Source organism: Pristiophorus japonicus, chromosome 4 (genome assembly GCF_044704955.1).
Source record: "Pristiophorus japonicus isolate sPriJap1 chromosome 4, sPriJap1.hap1, whole genome shotgun sequence".
NCBI lineage: Eukaryota > Metazoa > Chordata > Chondrichthyes > Pristiophoridae > Pristiophorus > Pristiophorus japonicus.
In genome coordinates, this window is record NC_091980.1 from 55,145,719 (window position 1) to 55,167,237 (window position 21,519).

At 45.6% G+C, this 21,519-nt stretch overlaps 1 protein-coding gene across 1 annotated transcript in view; it reads right to left on the reverse strand.

Annotated features, from left to right (window-relative positions):
* The window catches only part of LOC139262054 (cyclin-dependent kinase-like 2), a 231,934-nt gene that overhangs the window by 16,247 nt on the left and 194,168 nt on the right, over positions 1 to 21,519 (reverse strand). The window contains exon 11 of the mRNA XM_070877214.1: positions 2,357 to 2,442. Coding sequence (XP_070733315.1) covers positions 2,357 to 2,442 — 86 coding nt within the window. The remainder of the gene's footprint in view (positions 1 to 2,356; positions 2,443 to 21,519) is intronic.

The following is a 21,519-nucleotide window of genomic DNA, read 5'->3' on the forward strand; positions in this document are numbered from 1 at the left end:
CAATCTTTCTCCATTTAAATAATAACTTGCTCTTTTTTTTCTGCCAAAGTGCATGACCGCACACTTTCCAACATCTGCCAAATCTTTGCCCACTCACTTAGCCTGTCTATGTCCTTTTGCAGGTTTTTTGTGTCCTCCTCACACATTGCCTTTCCTCCCACCTTTGTAACATCAGAAAACTTGGCTACGTTACTCTCAGTCCTTTCTTCCAAGTCGTTAATATAGATTGTAAATAGTTGGGGTCCCAGCACTGATCCCTGCGGCACCCCAATCGTTACTGATTGCCAACCCGAGAATGAACCATTTATCCCGACTCTCTGTTTTCTGTTAGTTAGCCAATCCTCTATCCATGCTAATATATTACTCCCAACCCCGTGAACTTTTATCTTGTGCAGTAACCTTTTATGTGGCACCTTGTCAAATGCCTTCTGGAAGTCCAAATCCCCCGCATCCACTATTTTCCCTTTATCCACCCTGTTCATTACATCCTCAAAAAATTCCAGCAAATTTATCAAACATGACTTCCCCTTCATAAATCCATGCTAACTCTGCCTGACCGAATTTTGCTTTTCCAAATGTCCTACTACTGCTTCTTTAATAATGGACTCCAACATTTTCCCAATCGCAGCTGTTATGCTCATTGGCCTATAGTTTCCTGCTTTTTGTCTGCCTCCTTTTTTAAATGAGGGCATTATTACATTTGCAGTTTTCCAATCTGCTGGGACCTCCCCAGAATCCAGGGAATTTTGGTAAATTACATACAATGCATCCACAATCCCTGCCGCTACTTCTCTTAAGACCCTAGGATGCAAGCCATAAGGTCCAGGGGATTTATCTGCCTTTAGTCCCATTATCTTATTGAGTACCACCTCCTTAGTGATTGTGTTAAGTTCCTCCCCCGCTATAGCCCCTTGACTATCCACTGTTGGAATATTTTTATGCTCTAGTATTGTGCACGAACCTTGATGGCGAGCATCATTAAGCTGTTCGACCACAGGGAACATTCCAGTGAGCTTAACCCTGTCCTTGCCTGATGTCCACAGGCACACTTCCAGCAGAGTTCACTGGGTGATTATTAGGAGCAGGAACCCTGACTAATTGTACCTACCCTAATCCAGGGGCTCTGGGGCCAAATGTAGCTCTCCTGAGATCAGCAAATTCAGCGTAGATCAGGGACCTTATTCCCAATTTATTTTTGTTTCTAGTTTACTCCCCTCCACACAAGACGGCAATGACTCATGCTGGATGTGGTTCTATACATATGTACACCTAAACAGGAAAAGTCCTCATGCACACAATACGATCAGGAGATGTCACTCTACTCCTGCACAGATTGAAAAATGGCAGCTCTAGCGATGTTCTGCTTAGAGCCTTTGCAGTGCACTTAAATAATGAAACAAAACAGTAAGTATTGATACAGTTAGGAATCAGTGTCACCACTGAATCTAGAACACGATTCCGACTAAATCCAGAACAAACTGACATGTGGAAAGAAGAAAATACATCCCCTTCATGAGAAGGAATTGATTGGAATCTTGAACTGAAAAATAGTAAAGTATTGTGGGTTAGGTTTCTTGATGTGACATTAAAAATTGATACTACTGATGATTAAGTTGACCAGTCAGGTTACAGTTTTTTCACTATTGATGATCACAATTCCTAATATTGGAAGGCAACATAATGATGAGTCTAAATGGCTAAATTATTACTATTATCTAATCATGACAGCAATCTATCTGATATAAAAACAAATTAAATAGAAATTTAAGCGAGATCTGCTGCAGTCATATAGAGGCACTGTGAAATCTGTGGTATCGTGCCAAAAATGCTAGAGCATGGGATTTGTTCCTGCAGTTCTCTGTATGATAAACATTTACCACCAGGTGATTACAGATTGGCCATCTGTTGTACACATCACCAGATTTTACATTTCACTGACGCGAATGGAATGGAAAATCAGGCGGAGTGTAGAACAGGCGGTCGATCCTCCCAGCAATGAAAGTTAAAATGTACCCGTTGATATCAATCATATCACTGTCGGAAGTTTTAGAGAGTAGGCCATGCAAGCAGCCGCCCCCCCGCCCCTCCCCTGCTGCCCCCTCCCCCCCCCCGCCACCTATAATGAAGGAGAGGTGGTAAAAACAAAGAGGAAATGACCCGGACCCCTCTTGCAGACATTTGAGCAGTTTGGTTTCAAAGGAGTATTGACAAAGTGCTGAGACCAGGTTTCCTGCCCACTCAGCCAAGGGTGGTGCCTGCTGAAAGAAGGCAAAACATATTTTAAAAAGCAGGGAATCTTAGATTTTTTGACAAAAATGTCTAATATTTATGGGTTTATTATATATGATCATTTTACCTGGTGTGGAGTGTTCTTAGTTTGATCCTGGTCAGAAGTCACTAGTGAAGGGATTCTCAACTCCTTTTTCAGCATCTTGCATTTTCCTGAAATTAGAACACGAGTTTGTAAATAGCAAATGTTACTGATCCATTCAACAACCTGCATGTAACGTAGTATAACTCATACTCTGTGAACATATAGGCTTACCGTTGGGTTGCTGTGCCTGTGTAAGTGAAGCCAATCCCTGAGATGCTCCCGGCCATTTTTCTGGCCATGGGAGAATTACCATACCAGAGATGGTCTCTGATAACACATCAGCTACCTTTGCTTTTACATGAGCATGCCAATAACCGTCACTAAATAAATGCACCCTTTCCTGGATAACTCTAAACATCTTGAATAGCAAACTGCGACGTCAGTGTACATTCTATTTGATTACAATAAAGTCCAAAAAGCACACAAGCCAGCCTACTTTTTGATAACACCAAATTTCCCTTGGATGCATTTCTTTCACCTAGGCTAGTGATTTTCCAAGGTAAATCTGAGGGCCAGTATCATAAAAGGTAGTTAATAGCTTATGATATACAAATTATGATATGTTAATTGATTCATGTGAATCAAATGAATCCTGTCATGGTAGCTTACAAGGACCTATTGCTGACTACATCGCTGGAGTTTGTTCCTGGAAGCCTGGTGTTGCTTCCCATGTTTCACTGATGTGGTGTTCTGAGGCGGAAGGCCAGAGACAAGGCAAGTGCTACTGACCTGAGAGGCAGCCATTGCCATCCCATTGGGCCCTGGGGACCTATATCCTCATTGAGGAGGGGAATGGCAGCTATCAGATCCTGAAAGCCATGAAATACAGTAGATGCATCACAGTCACCATGGGATGGTGGATGCTTCCTATTCTCTCTCCTATTGCCACGAAAGCTGCAGTCTGTACTTCCGTGGAGATTACTTCTTAGGTGGGTGTCTGATTTAGATTCCAATGAAGTTGCCACGCGCTCCACAGGTGTCTAAAGTGAAGAAAAAGATTCCCTGATGTTGCCGCAAATGAGATTTATAGACTCAAAAGTCACTTGCCAGTTGTTGCACGTCCTTGGAGACTGACCTCAGAACCTGCCGTAGCCATAATATTCCTCAAGCATCCCCAGGTGCAGAGGGACGTGGGGGTCCTTGTGCATGAATCCCAAAATGTTAGTTTGCAGGTGCAGCAGGTAATCAGGAAGGCGAATGGAATGTTGGCCTTCATTGCGAGAGGGATGGAGTACAAAAGCAGGGAGGTCCTGCTGCAACTGTATAGGGTATTGGTAAGGCCGCACCTGGAGTACTGCATGCAGTTTTGGTCACCTTACTTAAGGAAGGATATAATGGCTTTGGAGTGGGTACAGAGACGATTCACTAGGCTGATTCCGGAGATGAGGGGGTTCCCTTATGATGATAGATTGAGTAGACTGGGTCTTTACTCGTTGGAGTTCAGAAGGATGAGGGGTGATCTTATAGAAACATTTAAAATCATGAAAGGGATAGACAAGATAGAGACAGAGTGGTTGTTTCCACTGGTAGGGGAGACTTGAACTAGGGGCACAGCCTCAAAATACGGGGGAGCCAATTTAAAACCGAGTTGAGAAGGAATTTCTTCTCCCAGAGGGTTGTGAATCTGTGGAATTCTCTGCCCAAGGAAGCAGTTGAGGCTAGCTCATTGAATGTATTCAAGTCACAGATAGATAGATTTTTAACCAATAAGGGAATTAAGGGTTACGGGGAGCGGGCGGGTAAGTGGAGCTGAGTCCACGGCCAGATCAGCCATGATCTTATTGAATGGTGGAGCAGGCTCGAGGGGCTAAATGGCCTACTCCTGTTCCTAATTCTTATGTTCTTATGTTTATGTTCTTATGTTCTTTTCAGGCAAATACCCATGAGTTTTGGATTCTGTAGTGTCCTTAGATGCTCTAGAAATGATTCCACGAGGCAGTGTGTTGTACTTGAACTGTAGTGACCTTTGTCCTTTATTAGTTAACTCCAGAATGAGGATCATACCTGGTGGTCTGCCTTTTATACTAGGCTATGCACACCTGTACAGGTAACCTAAGAGTCTCCCACTGCAGTGCCCTCTGATGGCACACCTTGTGATGGTACCAATAGTAGCCATGTAGGATACATGACAGATTCCATGGCTCCGAAGCAATGGGCAGCCTTCTCCTTGGCTGTCACTGGGAAGGTGGCACATCCTCACCCACTTCCCATTGTTCCAGCTCCCTTGTGCTCTGTGAATCACCTGGAGCAACATCTTCCCCAACACTATCTACATTTGTACCTGTTTGCAACTTGCTAAATTGCAATTCCTGTTTTAACACAACCATTTCTGCAATCCTGTTTTTTCATCTAATCTTCCTATTATGGAAAGTTTGTTTTATTGCAATATCATTTATTGCAATTCCCTCTTATAAGCAAATACAGCGTGGAAACATCCCACTGTAGCAAGACTTTTCACTTTTGAACCTGAAGTTTTCACCTTTCAATCTGGGTTAATTGGTCAACATCTCTAATATCTGTGAGTGTTGTACGGATGTCAAGTTGCTTTTCAAGGTGATTCATCACATCGGTGTGACTTGTCATTGCGTGAACAAGTGGATGTTTTGAACACTGTGAAAGTATTGAAGATTCAAAACTGGACTCAAAGAAATACAGCATTTCTAAATCACAGTTTTCTAGAATTTTGAAAAGAAAAATGAGTGTCTTGAAGGACTGTGAATAAACAAGAACTGGGACAGGAAACAGAAGCGTGAAATTAAGATGGCCAATGAGGATGAAGCATTGTTTAGATGGTTTAATCACAAAAAAGATCGGAAAGTCCCGCTTGAAGGTTGCCTGTTGAAAACTAAAGCTAATAAGCTTGCCAAAGAATTCAGCATCGAAAACTTTGAAGCATCAAATGGAGTCCTGTGCCGCTAAAAGTGAGATACAAACTTGTTTACAATAAGCTGTGTTGTGAAAAAGCAGTCGGTAGCAAACCCGCTGCTGATGCACTGACTGAGGAACTGCTGCCGGGTTTGTTAGCACAGTATCTGACCGACTGCATTTACAATTGCAGTGAGACCAGGCATTTCTACTGTGCCCTGCCTGATCAAACCTACTCACAAAAGGAGAGAAGATGAGAGATGGAAAAATGAGAAGAGAATACATTACATTACCAGAATGAGAATGTGGCAAAAGAAAGCGGTGTTTTTGATGGATAATGCCATTTGTCATATTGTGATTCTTGATCTTTCACACACGAGGGTCCAATTTATACCATCTAATACCACTTCCATCATCCAGCTCCTGGACCAAAGCATAATTTATAGCATGAAGCAACACTGTAAGAAATAATTCTGGTGCATGGTGGTTTCTGTTTTAGATACCACCAAGGAAACGGTCATTTCACAGGTTATGATGTGTTGGATCCAGTGCGCCAGTGCAGCCTTCGGCCGCCTGAAGAAAAGAGTGTTCGAAGACCAGGCCCTCAAGTCTACCACCAAGCTCATGGTCTACAGGGCTGTAGTAATACCCGCCCTCCTGTATGGCTCAGAGGCATGGACCATGTACAGTAGACTCCTCAAGTCGCTGGAGATATATCACCAATGATGTCTCCGCAAGATCCTGTCTGGCGTAAAAATAAAAAAGGGAAGGTGGCTCAACCGTGGCTATCAAGGGAAATCAGGGATAGTATTAAAGCCAAGGAAGTGGCATACAAATTGGCCAGAAATAGCAGCGAACCCGGGGACTGGGAGAAATTTAGAACTCAGCAGAGGAGGACAAAGGGTTTGATTAGGGCAGGGAAAATGGAGTACGAGAAGAAGCTTGCAGGGAACATTAAGGCGGATTGCAAAAGTTTCTATAGGTATGTAAAGAGAAAAAGGTTAGTAAAGACAAATGTAGATCCCCTGCAGTCAGAATCAGGGGAAGTCATAACGGGGAACAAAGAAATGGCAGACCAATTGAACAAGTACTTTGGTTCGGTATTCACTAAGGAGGACACAAACAACCTTCCGGATATAAAAGGGGTCAGAGGATCTAGTAAGGAGGAGGAACTGAGGGAAATCTTTATTAGTCGGGAAATTGTGTTGGGGAAATTGATGGGATTGAAGGCCGATAAATCCCCAGGGCCTGATGGACTGCATCCCAGAGTACTTAAGGAGGTGGCCTTGGAAATAGCGGATGCATTGACAGTCATTTTTCAACATTCCATTGATTCTGGATCAGTTCCTATCGAGTGGAGGGTAGCCAATGTAACCCCACTTTTTAAAAAAGGAGGGAGAGAGAAAACAGGGAATTATAGACCGGTCAGCCTGACCTCAGTAGTGGGTAAAATTATGGAATCAATTATTAAGGATGTCATAGCAGCGCATTTGGAAAATGGTGACATGATAGGTCCAAGTCAGCATGGATTTGTGAAAGGGAAATCATGCTTAACAAATCTTCTGGAATTTTTTGAGGATGTTTCCAGTAAAGTGGACAAAGGAGAACCAGTTGATGTGGTATATTTGGACTTTCTGAAGGCTTTCGACAAGGTCCCACACAAGAGATTAATGTGCAAAGTTAAAGCACATGGGATTGGGGGTAGTGTGCTGACGTGGATTGAGAACTGGTTGTCAGACAGGAAGCAAAGAGTAGGAGTAAATGGATACTTTTCAGAATGGCAGGCAGTGACTAGTGGGGTACCACAAGGTTCTGTGCTGGGGCCCCAGCTGTTTACATTGTACATTAATGATTTAGACGAGGGGATTAAATATAGTATCTCCAAATTTGCGGATGACACTAAGTTGGGTGGCAGTGTGAGCTGCGAGGAGGATGCTATAAGGCTGCAGAGTGACTTGGATAGGTTAGGTGAGTGGGCAAATGAATGGCAGATGAAGTATAATGTGGATAAATGTGAGGTTATCCACTTTGGTGGTAAAAACAGAGAGACAGACTATTATCTGAATGGTGACAGATTAGGAAAAGGAAAGGTGCAACGAGACCTGGGTGTCATGGTACATCAGTCATTGAAGGTTGGCATGCAGGTACAGCAGGCGGTTAAGAAAGCAAATGGCATGTTGGCCTTCATAGCGAGGGGATTTGAGTACAGGGGCAGGGAGGTGTTACTACAGTTGTACAGGGCCTTGGTGAGGCCACACCCTGGAGTATTGTGTACAGTTTTGGTCTCCTAACTTGAGGAAGGACATTCTTGCTATTGAGGGAGTGCAGCGAAGATTCACCAGACTGATTCCCAGGATGGTGGGACTGACCTATCAAGAAAGACTAGATCAACTGGGCTTGTATTCACTGGAGTTCAGAAGAATGAGAGGGGACCTCATAGAAACGTTTAAAATTCTGACGGGTTTAGACAGGTTAGATGCAGGAAGAATGTTCCCAATGTTGGGGAAGTCCAGAACCAGGGGTCACAGTCTAAGGATAAGGGGTAAGCCATTTAGGACCGAGATGAGGAGAAACTTCTTCACCCAGAGAGTGGTGAACCTGTGGAATTCTCTACCACAGAAAGTAGTTGAGGCCAATTCACTAAATATATTCAAAAGGGAGTTAGATGAAGTCCTTACTACTAGGGGGATCAAGGTGAAAGGCGAGAAAGCAGGAAGGGGGTACTGAAGTTTCATGTTCAGCCATGAACTCATTGAATGGCGGTGCAGGCTAGAAGGGCTAAATGGCCTATGTTTCTATGTTTCTATGTTTCTAAATCCCCTGGGAAGACAGGTACACCAACATCAGAGTCCTCGTCCAGTCTAACATCCCCAGCATTGAAGCATTGACCACACTTGATCAGCTCCACTGGGCAGGCCACATAGTTCACATGCCAGACATGAGCCTCCCAAAGCAAGTGCTCTATGCGGAGCTCCTTCACGGCAAACAAGCCAAAGGTGTGCAGCGGAAACATTACAAGGACACCCTCAAAGCCTCCCTGATAAAATGCGACATCCCCACCGACACCTGGGAGTCCCTGGCCAAAGACCGCCTTAAGTGGAGAAAGTGCATCCGGGAGGATGTTGAGCACCTCGAGTCTCATCGCCGAGAGTATGCAGAAACCAAGCGCAGGCAGCCGAAGGAGCGTGTGGCAAATCAGTCCCACCCACCCTTTCCTTCAATGACTGTCTGTCCCACCTGTGACAGACTGTAATTTCCGTATTGGACTGTACAGTCACCTAAGTAGTAATTTTTAGAGTGGAAGCAAGTCTTCCTCGATTTTGAGGGACTGCCTATGATGATGATGCTACTGGATGAGTAATCCAGAGGCCTAATGGACTAATATTCCAGAAAATGGGAGTTCAAATTCCATCATGGTAAAATTTTAATTCAGTTTAAAAAAAAAAAAAATCTGGAAATAAAAAGCTGGTATCAGTAAAAATGACCATGAAGTTGTCTGATTGTCGTATAAACCTAACTTGTTTCTCTAATGTCCTTTATGGAAGAGTAATCTGCCATCCTCACCCAGCTTGGCCGATTTGTGATTCCATTCCATACCAACGTGGTTGACTCTCAACTGCCCTCTGAAGTGTCCTAGCAAGCTATTCAGTTATATCTCGAGGGATGGGCAATAAATGGCAGCCTTGCCAGCGATGCTTACATCCCGAGATTGAATAATTAAAAAGAATTTGCAGAGAGGTGACTGATGCAGAAATTGTTTCTTCTCTAAAATTCTCAGAAACAGATGTTGCAGAGGATACAAATGAAAATGTGTCAGAACTGGAAATTCCCAAAGTTAGAGAGGTTGATTTTGCACTGTGCTTTCTGTGTCAATTCGAGTCAAACGATAATGAAATGTTTGATGAATTTTCTGCACTGTAAGGGAATGTGCTGAGGTTGTTCTGATCGCCACCAAAATAAATGACAGAATTCTTCGCAGCATAAAAAAAACACATGAGATATCAGCATTTTTCATTCATTTTTAAGATACAGCATTCTCTTTTTTAAGACCTCATAAGAAATTGTAAGAAATTTAGTCAAATAAACATTGAGATGCATCAGATCCACCTTGATAATTTTTGCTTCTCGCTGTTTTATTGCAACATACAAGGTTGCCCCAAGTGGTTGCAATTAAGCAGGTTTATCTGTAATTTCCTCTAGATGAATGTATCTGAGCTGGTGTGTCGGAGTGAAGAAGCAACTGATGCAGTTTCTGGTGGTTAGGACAGATGAACAAGAGGATGGTGTTGTCTGCAGGAACTCAAGGTGTTAAAATTAATCTCCTTCATCTCTCTCTTCGTCATCATAGTTGTCAAAGAGGTAGTTGCATATCTATTTTCCTCATCATCATCATCATCATCTTCCTCCACCTATACTCTCCATTCCTGTGGTGGATCTGATGCCAGAATTTAAGAATGGGTTAGCATTATTTTCCTTGGGATTAGGTATGCCAGCACGACAGTGTGGATGTTCAGTCACTAACCTGGTGCCAGGAATAACCTGTCAACCTTGCCATCTTCCACTGCTAGAGCAGAGTACCTGCCCATGAGCTCCATGGTCCGACAGAGGCAGCGGACCTGCGTGGGAGCTGAGGCAAGGCGGAGCGGATAAAAGCAAGGCTCAACAGGCAACATTCGAAAGGGACATCAGAGTTTAAAAGTGACGTTGGCACAAGGGAAGTAGCTAATTGGTGAGTAGTGGATGAGTGTTTTTTTTTTGTTAAGTTAGTACTAAGTCTTTTAAATAAAGGTTAGTTCTTAGTCCTTTAAATAAAAGAGCCGCAATTAAATAAATAAGTGATATTTCTAATCTAAAAAACCTAACTAATTAAATCAGCTGATTGCTGAGTTTTACTAAGGTTTAGAGTTTATTTTTGCTTGATAGTTCCAAGTCTAACTAGAGGGATGGCAGGGCAGCTCATTCCCATGGACTGCACATCCTGTAGTATGTGGGAAGTCTTGGACGCTTCATGCAGCCTGGACGACCATGTGTGCAGGAGGTGTCTCCAGCTACACCAACTCTAGCTTCGCGTTTCGGAGCTTGAACGGCGGCTGGAGTCACTGCAGTGCATCCGCGAGATCTCATCATCATAGGCAGTCCCTCGAGATCAAGGAAGACTTGCTTCCACTCTAACAGTGAGATTTAGGTGACTGAACAGTCCAATACAGGAATTGCAGTCTCTGTCACAAGTGGGACAGACAGTCATTGAAGGAAAGGGTGGGTGGGACTGGTTTGCCGCACACTCCTTTCGCTGCCTATGCTTGATTTCTGTATGCTCTGGGCGATGAGACTCGAGGTGCTCAACGCACTCCCAGATGCACTTCCTCCACTTAGTGCTATCTTTTGCTAGTGACTCTGTAATGTATATATGCCTGGGTTTACCTGCCACCAGGGAGAGCGACCATTGGAGGTCATTGAGCCACAGACACACGTGCAGCCCTTGTATATAAAGAAAGCCTGCATATTTAATCCGCACTTTAAGAGAACTAATAAAGTAGAGTCAGGTCGCACCTGATTGAGTTCACGGTACTAAGCCTATTGAGTTATTGCATACGCAACATTTGGCGACGAGGCACAATACAAACTTCCACACTCAAAAAAAAAAATGAGCACCATTGGAATCCTGGAGCGATTCACAGAGGGAGAAGATCAGGAGGATTTTACAGATCACCTCGACCAGTACTTCGTGGCCAACAAGATGGATGAAGACACTGACGCAGTTAGGCGCAGGGCGGTTTTCCTCACGGTTTGCAGTCCAAAAATCTATGGCCTCATAAAGAATCTGCTCTCACCTGCACGCCCAACGGAAAAGATCTATGAGGAATTGTGTGCTCTGATTCAGAACCATCTCAAACCTAAAGAAAGCATCATTATCTCGAGATACCGCTTTTACAAGCATGTTCATTCTGAGGGCCAGGACGTGGTGGAATTTGTTGCCGACCTGAGACGTCTTGCTGGGCTGTGTAAGTTTGGAACCGCGTTGGAAGACATGCTGCATGACGTCTTTGTAATAGGCATAAACTACGAGGTGATCCTGTGGAAGCTGCTGGCTGCGGAGACGCTGGATCTGAGCAGGGCCATCACGATCGCCCAGGCTTGCTTGACCACGGTCGATAGTACAAAGCAGATATCCTTGCAGAGTCGGAACTCCACGGCAAGTACTGTGCACCAGATTTTGTCGTCGGTTGGCAGAGCTGCACCTGGCAGGGCCTACCCGACAGTTTGCGAAACCTGTAGCTGCTCAAAATCCGCTATTGGGCATGAACCTGATTTCACCTTGTTGGCATTGTGGGGGCAATCATCGGCCTCATCAGTGCCGTTTCAGACTGTGTCTTTGTAGAAGCTGTGCGAAAATGGGGCACCTTCAGCGGATGTGTCCGCAGCTCAGCAAGCGTGCTGCGACACACCACGTGGATGATGATGACCGATCCGGAGCGGATCCAGCAATGCAACCCGAGATACCCGAAGAGGAAGTGTAGTGTGTACATTCGTTCCTGATAAAGAGCCAACCGATAATGATTGAAGTAAAATTGAACGCCGTACCAGTATCTATGGAATTAGACACGGGTGCGAGTCAGTCAATTATGATCCAGAGGACTTTCGAAAAGCTGTGGGACACCAAGGCCATGAAACCCAAGTTGAGTCCAGTAAATGCAAAATTGTGTACCTGCACCAAAGAGCTCATACCAGTGATTGGCAGTGCAGCAGTCAAGGTGTCGTTCGATGGGGTGGTTCATGATCTATTGCTGTGGATCGTTCCAGGCAATGGTCCAACGCTGTTCGGCAGGAGTTGGTTCGAAAAAATAAAGTGGAACTGGAACGACATTAAAGTTTTGTAATCGATGGATGACGCTTCGTGTGCTCAAGTGCTGAGCAATTTCCCTCACTGTTTGAACAGGGCATCGGCAACTTCACAGGAGCCAAGGTGCAGATCCACCTGGACTTGGATGCAAGACCTGTCCATCACAAAGCCCGGGTAGTCCCATACATGATGAGGGAGCAGGTCAAAATCGTGAAGGGGTCATTTCACCGGTCGAATCTAACGAACGGGCTAGTCCCATTGTTCCTGTGCTGAAGAGTGATGGCACTGTCAGGATTTGTGGAGAGTATAAAGTTGTGATCAACCGAGTTTCGAAACAGGATCAGTACCCGTTACCAAAGGCTGATGACCTCTTTGCAAAGCTAGCCGGGGGAAAGTTGTTCACCAAATTGGATCTGATGTCGGCCTATATGACACAGGAGCTTGTCGAATTGTCGAAGAAACTTGCGTGCATCAATATGCATAAAGGGCAATTAATTTACAACAGGTGTCCTTTTGGAATTTGCTCGGCTGCAGCCATATTTCAGAGAAACATGGAAAGTTTACTGAAGTCCGTCCCTAGAACCGTGGTGTTCCAAGACGACATTCTGGTCACAGGTCGTGACACTGCCGAACACCTGCATAACCTGGAAGAGGTTCTACCTCGTCTGATCAAAGTGGGGCTCAAGCTGAAATGTTCAAAGTGTGTCTTTTTGGCACTGGAAGTCGAATTCCTGGGAAGGAAGATTGCTGCAGATGGCATCAGGCCTACGGGTGCGAAAACAGAGACCATCAAAAATGCACCCAGACCCCAGAATGTGACGGAGCTGCACTCGTTCTTTGGTCTTCTCAACTACTTCGGTAATTTCTTACCAAAATTGAGCATATTATTAGAGCCACTGCACATGCTGCTCAGAAAAGGAGACAACTGGGTTTGGGATGTATCTCAAGACAGGGCTTTTGAGAAGGCTAGAAATCTGCTTTGTTCCAACAAATTGCTGGTACGTTATGACCCGTGCAAGTGTTTTATATTGGCCTGTGAAGTTCCATCACCCATCTCAATTTGTAAACAGGACTGATACCAAGATCTTGGGGGAATGATGTAAAATATATATGCCTGGGTTTACCTGCCACCAGGGGGAGCGACCGTTGGAGGTCATTGGGCCACAGACACACACGTGCAGCCCTTGTATATAAAGAAAGCCTCCATGTTTAATCCTGACTTTGAGAGCTAATAAAGTAGAGACAGGTCGCACCTGATTGAGTTCATGGTGTTATGTATGTAAACACTATCAAAGTGTAAGACTTCCCACCAGGGGGCACACCTGTGGGAGACCCAAGGGTCACCTGCACACTCTGGGCAAGCAGGTATAAAAGGCAGACTACCATGCTGCCTCACTCTGGAGTTACAATAAAGAGACCAAGGTCACTACAGTTTGAGCTTAAGATGTACAGTCTTGTGGAGTTATTCTAAATGTAACACACAGTACTAAGCCTATTGAGTTATTGCATACGCAACAGACTCCCAGGTGTCGGTGGGGATGTTGCATTTTATCAAAGTGTAAGACTTGCCACCACGGGGCTTTGAGGGTGTCCTTGAAACGTTTCCACTGCCCACCTTGGGCTCGCTTGCTGTGCAGGAGTTCCGAGTAGAGCGTTTGCTTTGGGAGCCTTGTGTCAAGCATGCGAACAGTGTGGCCCGCCCAGCAGAGCTGGTCGAGTGTGGTCAGTGCTTTGATGCTGGGGATGTTGGCCTGGTCGAGGACGCTAATGTTGGTGCATCTGTCCTCCCAGGGGATTTTCAGGATCTTACAGAGACATCGTTGGTGGTATTTCTCCAGCGATTTGAGGTATCTACTGTATATGGTCCATGTCTCTGAGCCATACTGGAGGGCTGGAGACCTACAGCTACGTGGATAGCACGTTTCTAGAGGTGGGCACCTCGCAGCTTAAGAGTGTGCAGTCAGAGAGAGAGTGGTTGACCAGCAAACAGAAGAGGAGGACTAGGCAGGTAGTGCAGGAGTCCCCTGAGTCCATCTCGCTCTCCAACCAGTATTCTCTTCTGAGTACCGGTGGGGGCATTGGTGCCTCTGGGGAGTGCAGCCAGGGCCAAGTCCACAACACCACATGTGGCTCAGCTGTACAGGGGGAGAGGAAGAAGAATGAAAGAGCTATAGTGATAGGGGATTCAATAGTCAGGGGAGCAGGCAGGCATTTCTGCGGCCGCAGATGTGACTCCAGAATGGTATGTTGCCTCCCTCGTGCCAGGGTCAAGGATGTCACCAAGTGGCTGCAAGGCATTCTGGGGGGAGAAGGTGAACAGCCAGAGGTCGCGGTCCATATTGGTACCAGTGACATAGGTAGAAAGAGGGATGAGGTCCTGTAGGCAGAGTATAGGGAGGTAGGAGAGAGATTAAAAAGCAGGACATCAAAGATAGTAATCTCCGGATTACTCCCGGTGCCACGAGCTAGTGAGTACAGAAATAGGAGGCTAGAGCAGATGAATGCGTGGCTGAAGAGATGGTGCAGGAGGGAGGGCTTTAGATTCCGAAGACATTGGGACCGTTTCTGGGGTTGGTGCGACCTGTACAAGCCGGACGGGTTGCACCTCAACAGAGCTGGGGCCAATATCCTCAGTGCTGTTGGTGAGGGTTTAAACTAGCTCGTCACGGGGATGAGAACCTCCGAATAGATTCAGTAGGGAGGGGAGTAAAGCTGGAATTGGAAAGCAAAAATGTAGAAAGTGAATTTGAAGGACAGGGGAAACAAGGGCTAGAAAGTCATAAAGAGGGAGGTCTGGCTGGTATATACTTCAATGGAAAGAGTATAGCGAACAAGGGAGATGAGCTGAGAGCACAGGTAGACATCTGGGAGTATGATATTATAGCTATTACAGAGACATGACTAAAGGAGGGGCAGGTTTGGCAGCTCAACATTCCTGGTTACAGGATCTTCAGACGGGATAGAGAGGGGGGTAAAACGGGAGGGGACGGTCACGGTATTGATTAAAAAAACTATTACAACTGTGAGGAGAGATGATATGATAGAGGGATCATCAAAAGAGACCATATGGGTCAAACTGAAAAACAAAAAAGTGCTGATCACTCTACTGGGAGTGTACTATAGACCCCCAAACAGTGAGAGGGAGATAGAAGAGCAAATATGTTGGCAAATTTCTGAGAAGTGCAAAAACTATGGAGCAGTAATAGTAGGGGATTTCAACTATCCTAATATTAACTGGGACAAAATTAATGTGAAGAGCATGGAGGGTGCAGAATTCCTAAAATGTATTCAAGAGAACTTTTTCAGCCAATATGTAGCAAGCTCAACACGGGAAGGGGCGGTTTTGGATTTAGTTTTAGGGAATGAAGCTAGGCAGGTGAAAGGGGTACCAATGGGAGAGCATTTAGGTGCTAGTGACCATAATTCAGTTAGATTTAAGGTAGTTATGGAAAAGGACAAGGACCCTAGCACCCCCTTCTCCTCTAATAACCTCATTTATGTTTTGCAGCTCAGCCAGCAGCGCGGCCCCATGCAAGAATACCGAGCCCAGAAGGTGGGGGCGCGGGGATGGACTCGCCAGACGATCCTCCATCTGGTGCTGAGGAGCACTGATGCATCTGCTGGGCCCCTTCTCAATGGATGACAGTGCTGACTTCGAGAAGCCTGCAATGCCCAACCTCCATAATCCATTCGACACCGATGACATCTAGTGCTCCTGTGGCCATTCCCACATCCACCGTGGAGATACCGGGCCCAAGCACCTTGCCACAGGGCACCCCAGGTGTCTCCAGGACAGCGGCGACCAAGTGGAGGTTGGTTCGACTTGGCAGGTCTGCTCCACGAGCAGCAGATGTGAGCGGGGACATGGTACACTTGTCCAGGAGAATTGTTGACATAGGTCAGCAGATCCAACAGACAATGGGGGGCATATCTCTCCAGCTGGCCAGAATGTCTGCCACTATGACGGAGTACGTGCTGCGGATGGCGGAAGCCCTGGAGCTGATAGTCAGGAACACTGGTGGCAGAGGCCTCCCAGTGGTTCCGGAGCACGGCACTGCACTCCAAGGTGCCGCACCCCCATTGCCAATGACACATGAGAGCCAGGAGGAAGATCTTGCTTCTGGCCCAGAGGACGTTCCCACCTTGGGACTGTCCTCTCCCGTATCCATCCAAGCAGCGGTTCTGCCGTCATCCCCCCCAGTGAAGCAGCGCCTGAGGAGCTCCCAGGCCAGGCAGCTTGGAGTCAGGAGGGCAAGGGGAAGGGGTAGATGTGGGAAGAAGAAGTGCGGGGGGAAAGGAAAGTGAGGTGCATGGCCGCAGGTGTTGGAGTGGGGGTGGGGGTGGAGTGGGGTGTTTTTTACAGTTATAATTATGATTTCACACAAATGGTCGTATTAAATGTTTTTTTATTTAACATAACCTTGTTGTGCATTTTCTCAGATAGCTGCATGATTACACACTGGTAATTCCTTAACATGAAAGGGTATAATTACACTTAACTTGAATCAAATTAAACTTTAACTGTCACCAAGTTGATGCCCACCATTGATGTATGACCTGCACACCCAGCAATGTTGCAGCTTTATAAATAACAACAATGTTCCTTCAACAAAGCGCTCATTTCTGAGCTGCTGATGTAAGAGTCTTGCAGCTACGTAGCCACCACGGGCCCTTTCCTGCGGTCTAGAGGGGGGCGGGGCATGGTTTCAGTGTCAGCCTGATTGTCTGGCCCGAGGTCAGTGTCTACCTCCTTGTTTTCTCGACGATAATGCGAGTGGCTCTGTGGCTCTCGTTTTATCGCATCTCGGCTTTGGTGTGGGTGTCACGCAGGTGGGTCATCAGCTAGGTGGCGAGGCCATATCCTTTGTCACCAAGCATCCAGCATTGACCTTGTGGCTGACTGGTAAACATGTCAGATACAGCGCTCTCATGCAGGATGTGAGCATCATGGATGCTGCCCGGAAATTTGGCATTCACTGCAATAATTATTTGCTGGTGGTCGAAAAGGTGCCCGCATCGCGATGTGTGTACAGTCTATTGCTCTCTGCACCTTGGGGAAGTTAGCAATTCGATAGAATCCTAAAGCCCCCTCAGTCTGAGCCTCCCTGGTCATAGGGAAGCTGATAAAGTCCATCCTGCGTGCGTAAAGCGCTTCAGTGACTTGTCTAATGCAGCAATGTGTAGCATGCTGAGATATACCGCAAATGTCGGCAGCTGAGGCCTGAAAGGAACCCGATGCATAGAACAAAAGTGCCACGGTGACCTTGACCTTGACGGACAGTGTGGTCCTGATGGTGCTGGTAGGCTGCAGATCTCCCCTGATGAGCTGGCATATCTCACTGATAACCTCCTTGTGGAAGTGCAATCTCCTAAGGCAGGTGTTATCGGACAAGTTGAGGTAAGACCGCTTCTCCCTGTAAGTGCGGTGGATGTAAGGTCTGGTCCTCCTCATCAGTCTGGCACGTCTTACATTGGGCACATAATGCTGTCAAATATATCTTCTGCCATCTCTAGTCTGCAGCATGTGCATATTCATCAAGACAGGCTGAGAAATGACAGTCCCCATTCCAATAACTATCAGTATTACATCGATTGTTCACAAACTATAAATGTCCCTACTAAGACACCTAAAGTAAATTCCAATCGTCCACAGTATGATAAGATGTTTGTTCAGATGGTCATATCATCTTAAAAGAACTCCAGAGTACATCCAAACTTCTCCCAAAGTTGAAGCAGCCTTTTAAATGATACGAACCGCGATTTAGAACATGGTGTCCATACCACTGTGATTAGTTCAGATGAGAGCAACTCTTTCACAGCGGTTTTTTCGGGGAGCGATATTGTCGCCGCGATGTGTGCGAGATGCTAAAAGTAACGCTGGGTAATTTTCTGGGCGTTAGTTTCAGCAAATGTGATCTTTATGACAAAAAAAAGTGGCCAGGCGTTATTATTAAATCTTGGCGTTAATTACGTGCCGAAAGTAAAACTGGGCGATATTATGGGCGTTGGTTTCGCTCATTCTGATCTTTCCGCCCAAAAAAGGTGGGCGGTATTTTTTCTCAGTTATGTTCATGCTGAAAGTAACGCTCGGTGATAAGTGACCGAGAAATGGTCGTTAGTTTCCATTTTGTGACTAAATGGGCGATAAATGGACGTTATACCTCATTTCAGCATTAAAATGGACGTTATACCTCATTTCAGCATTAAAATGGACGTTAAGTGGGCGGTATGCATGCAAAAATAATGGAACGTTTAGCCCCAACGAGGGTAATCTGTGTGTGGAGGCAGAAGACATGGGTATGGTTCTTAATGAATACTTTGCGTCTCTTTTCACAAAGGAGAGGGGCGATGAAGAGACTGCTATCGAGGAGAAGTGTGAAATATTAGATGAAATAAACCTAGTGAGAGAGGAGGTATTAACGGATTTAGCAGCTTTGAAAGTGGATAGGTCCCCAGGCCCAGATGAAATGTATCCCAGGCTGTTAAGCAAAGCCAAAGAGGAAATAGCAGAGGCTTTGACCATCATTTTCCAATCCTCTCTGGCTTCAGGTGTGGTGCCAGAGGACTGGAGGACTGCTAATGTGGTACATTTGTTTAAGAAGGGAGAAAGGGATAGACTGAGTAATTACAGGCCAGTCAGCCTAACATTAGTGGTGGTAAAATTATTGGAAAAAATCCTGAAGGTCAGAATAAATCTTCATTTAGAAAGACATAAATTAATCAGGGACAGTCAGCACGGATTTGTTAAGGAAAGGTCATGGCTGACTAACTTGATTGAATTTTTCGAGGAGGTAACCAGGAGGGTCGATGAGGGCAAAGCATATGATATAGTATATGTGGATTTTAGCAAAGCTTTTGATAAGGTCCCACGTGGCAGACTGGTCACGAAAGTAAAAGCCCATGGGATCCAAGGCAAAGTGGCAAGTTGGATCCAAAATTGGCTCAGCGGCAGGAAGCAAAGGGTAATGGTTGATGGGTGTTTTTGCGATTCGAAGGATGTTTTCAGTGGGGTTCCGCAGGACTCAGTACTAGGTCCCTTGCTTTTTGTGATATACATCAATGATCTAGACGTGAATCTAGGGGGTATGAATAAGAAGTTTTCAGATCGGCTGTGTGGTTGATAATGAAGAAGTAAGCTGCGGACTACAGGAAGATATCAATCAACTGGTCAGGTGGGTAGAACAGTGGCAAATGGAATTTAATCCGGAAAAGTGTGAGGTAATGCATTTGGGGAGAGCTAACAAGGAAAGGGAATACACATTAAATGGTAGGACACTGAGAAGTGTCGAGGAACAAAGGGACCTTGGAGTGCATGTCCACAGATCCCTGAAAGTAGCAGGCCAGGTAGATAAGGTGGTTAATTAAGAAGGCAGACGGAATGCTTGCCTTTATTAGCCGAGGCATAGAATACAAGAGCAGGGAGGTTATGCTTGAACTGTATAAAACACTGGTTAGGCCACAGCTGGAGTACTGCATTACAGGTATGACGTGATTGCATTGGAGAGGGTACAGAGGAGATTTACAAGGATGTTGCCGGGAGTGGAGAATCTTAGCTATGAGGACAGATTGGATAGGCTGGATTTGTTTTCCTTGAAATAGAGGAGGCTGAGGGGAAACCTCATTGAGGTGTATAAAATTATGAGTGGCCTCGATATAGTGGATAGAAAGGTCGTATTTTCCTTAGCAGAGGGGTCAACAATCAGGGGGCATAAATTTAAAGTAATTGGGAGAAGGTTTAGAGGGGATTTGAGGGGACATTCCTTCACCCAGAGGATAGTGGGGGTCTGGAACTCACTGCCTGAAAGGGTGATAGAGGCTGAAACCCTCACTACATTTAAAAAGTACTTGGATGTGTACTTGAAGAGCCGTAACCTGCAGGGTTACGAACCTAGAGCTGGAAAGTGGGATTAGGCTGTATAGCCTCTTGTTGGCCGCCACAGACACAATGGACCAAAAAGGCCTCGTTCCGTGCGGTAAACTTCTATGATTCTATAGCCTTCTCCTCGTACAGTGTGAATTTTCTTAAGGTTTGGATATCCCCTCCAGTGGCATGTATCTCATAATTGTGCACCAATTACTCCTGCAAAGGTAGAGTAAATGAGGGGAAGGTTGGCAGTTGAAAAGTGTATGTCAAGTGGCAAGGGAGGGCTTAATAAGTGATGCAGGGATTAACCTGTTAAAATGTAGGAAGGGGTTTTAGTGTTTTCATGTCAGTAATTGCTGTGAGGAGAGTTGAGTAACCAAAGTGCGGGATCCCGTGCTCAAGCCCCTCTTAACCAGAATGCATAATCAGAGTGAAGAGTGTGATGACACCGAAGGTGACAAGGACGAGAAGGGAGAGTGACCTTGCTGTTACCTTGCTTGCCTTTGTGATGTCAATGTTCTTCTTGCTGCACTGTTCTGCAGTCCTGGGGATGAGAGAGTTGACACTTAGTGTCAGTGCCACCTCCTTGCAGATAGCATTCATGGGCTCTATGTACTTCTCCACATAGGGCCTGAGCTGTTTCAGGTTGGGTATACCCCTGCTGGTGACCTGCCTCTTGCAGATATAGTATGCCATTTTCTCCTGCAACAAGATCGAATAATTATGGGGAAGGCTAGCAGTTTAGAAGAGTGTGCCAAGTGGCAACGAGGGAGCTGAAGTAAGACATGTTGGTCTTTCAGCTTGTTAAGGTGGAGAATGGGGTTTTAGGACGATGTATGCAAGTAAATGCTGTTAGCGAAAATGGGTCTCCATAGTGTAAGACCCCCAAGTTACTGTCACTTTTAAACAGAGTGCATTGTTTAGGGTGAGTTGTAAGCTGTTACTTTTAAAGGATGAAGAGTGTGCTGATGCTCAAAGTGCCCAAGGATGAAAAGGGAGAGTGGCCATTTTGTTACCTTGCCCACTCTTGTCAAGCCATTGATCTTCTTACGGCACTGATCTGCAGTCTGGTGGTGAGAGAGTTGGCACTCGATGCCAGTGCCACCTCCCTTCAGGCGGCACTAGTGACAAATCTGGCAGGTTTGCTGCTATGGACACCAAGCAATCTGTGTCTCCTGTTCTCTATGTCCTTAAGGAGCGCTTGTTGGTCAGACACTGAAATTGTGGCATCTTTCCATGCAACCCAGAAGATTACATCCATTTTACATGGGATTTATGCCAATCACAATTCTAATGAATATGCAGATGAGCTGACTCAGGTAAATATCTCTCCAGACTAGCGGGCAATGATCAAAGTGAACTTCAACACGAGAGTGTAAGTAAACCTTTGACGTGGCTTGGCCAACAAGTATAACTAATTTGCACAGTTGAGAGGAAGGAAAAATAAATGAAAAACTTCCCAGCTCTGTGGCAACAGAGGGCTGGGTTTGACCAACCTCGATGGGTCCGGGGTGGGCAGCGCCTTGGCGAGTCCCAAACCCGCATCTGTGTTGATCCGGGCCTCCAACATGATTT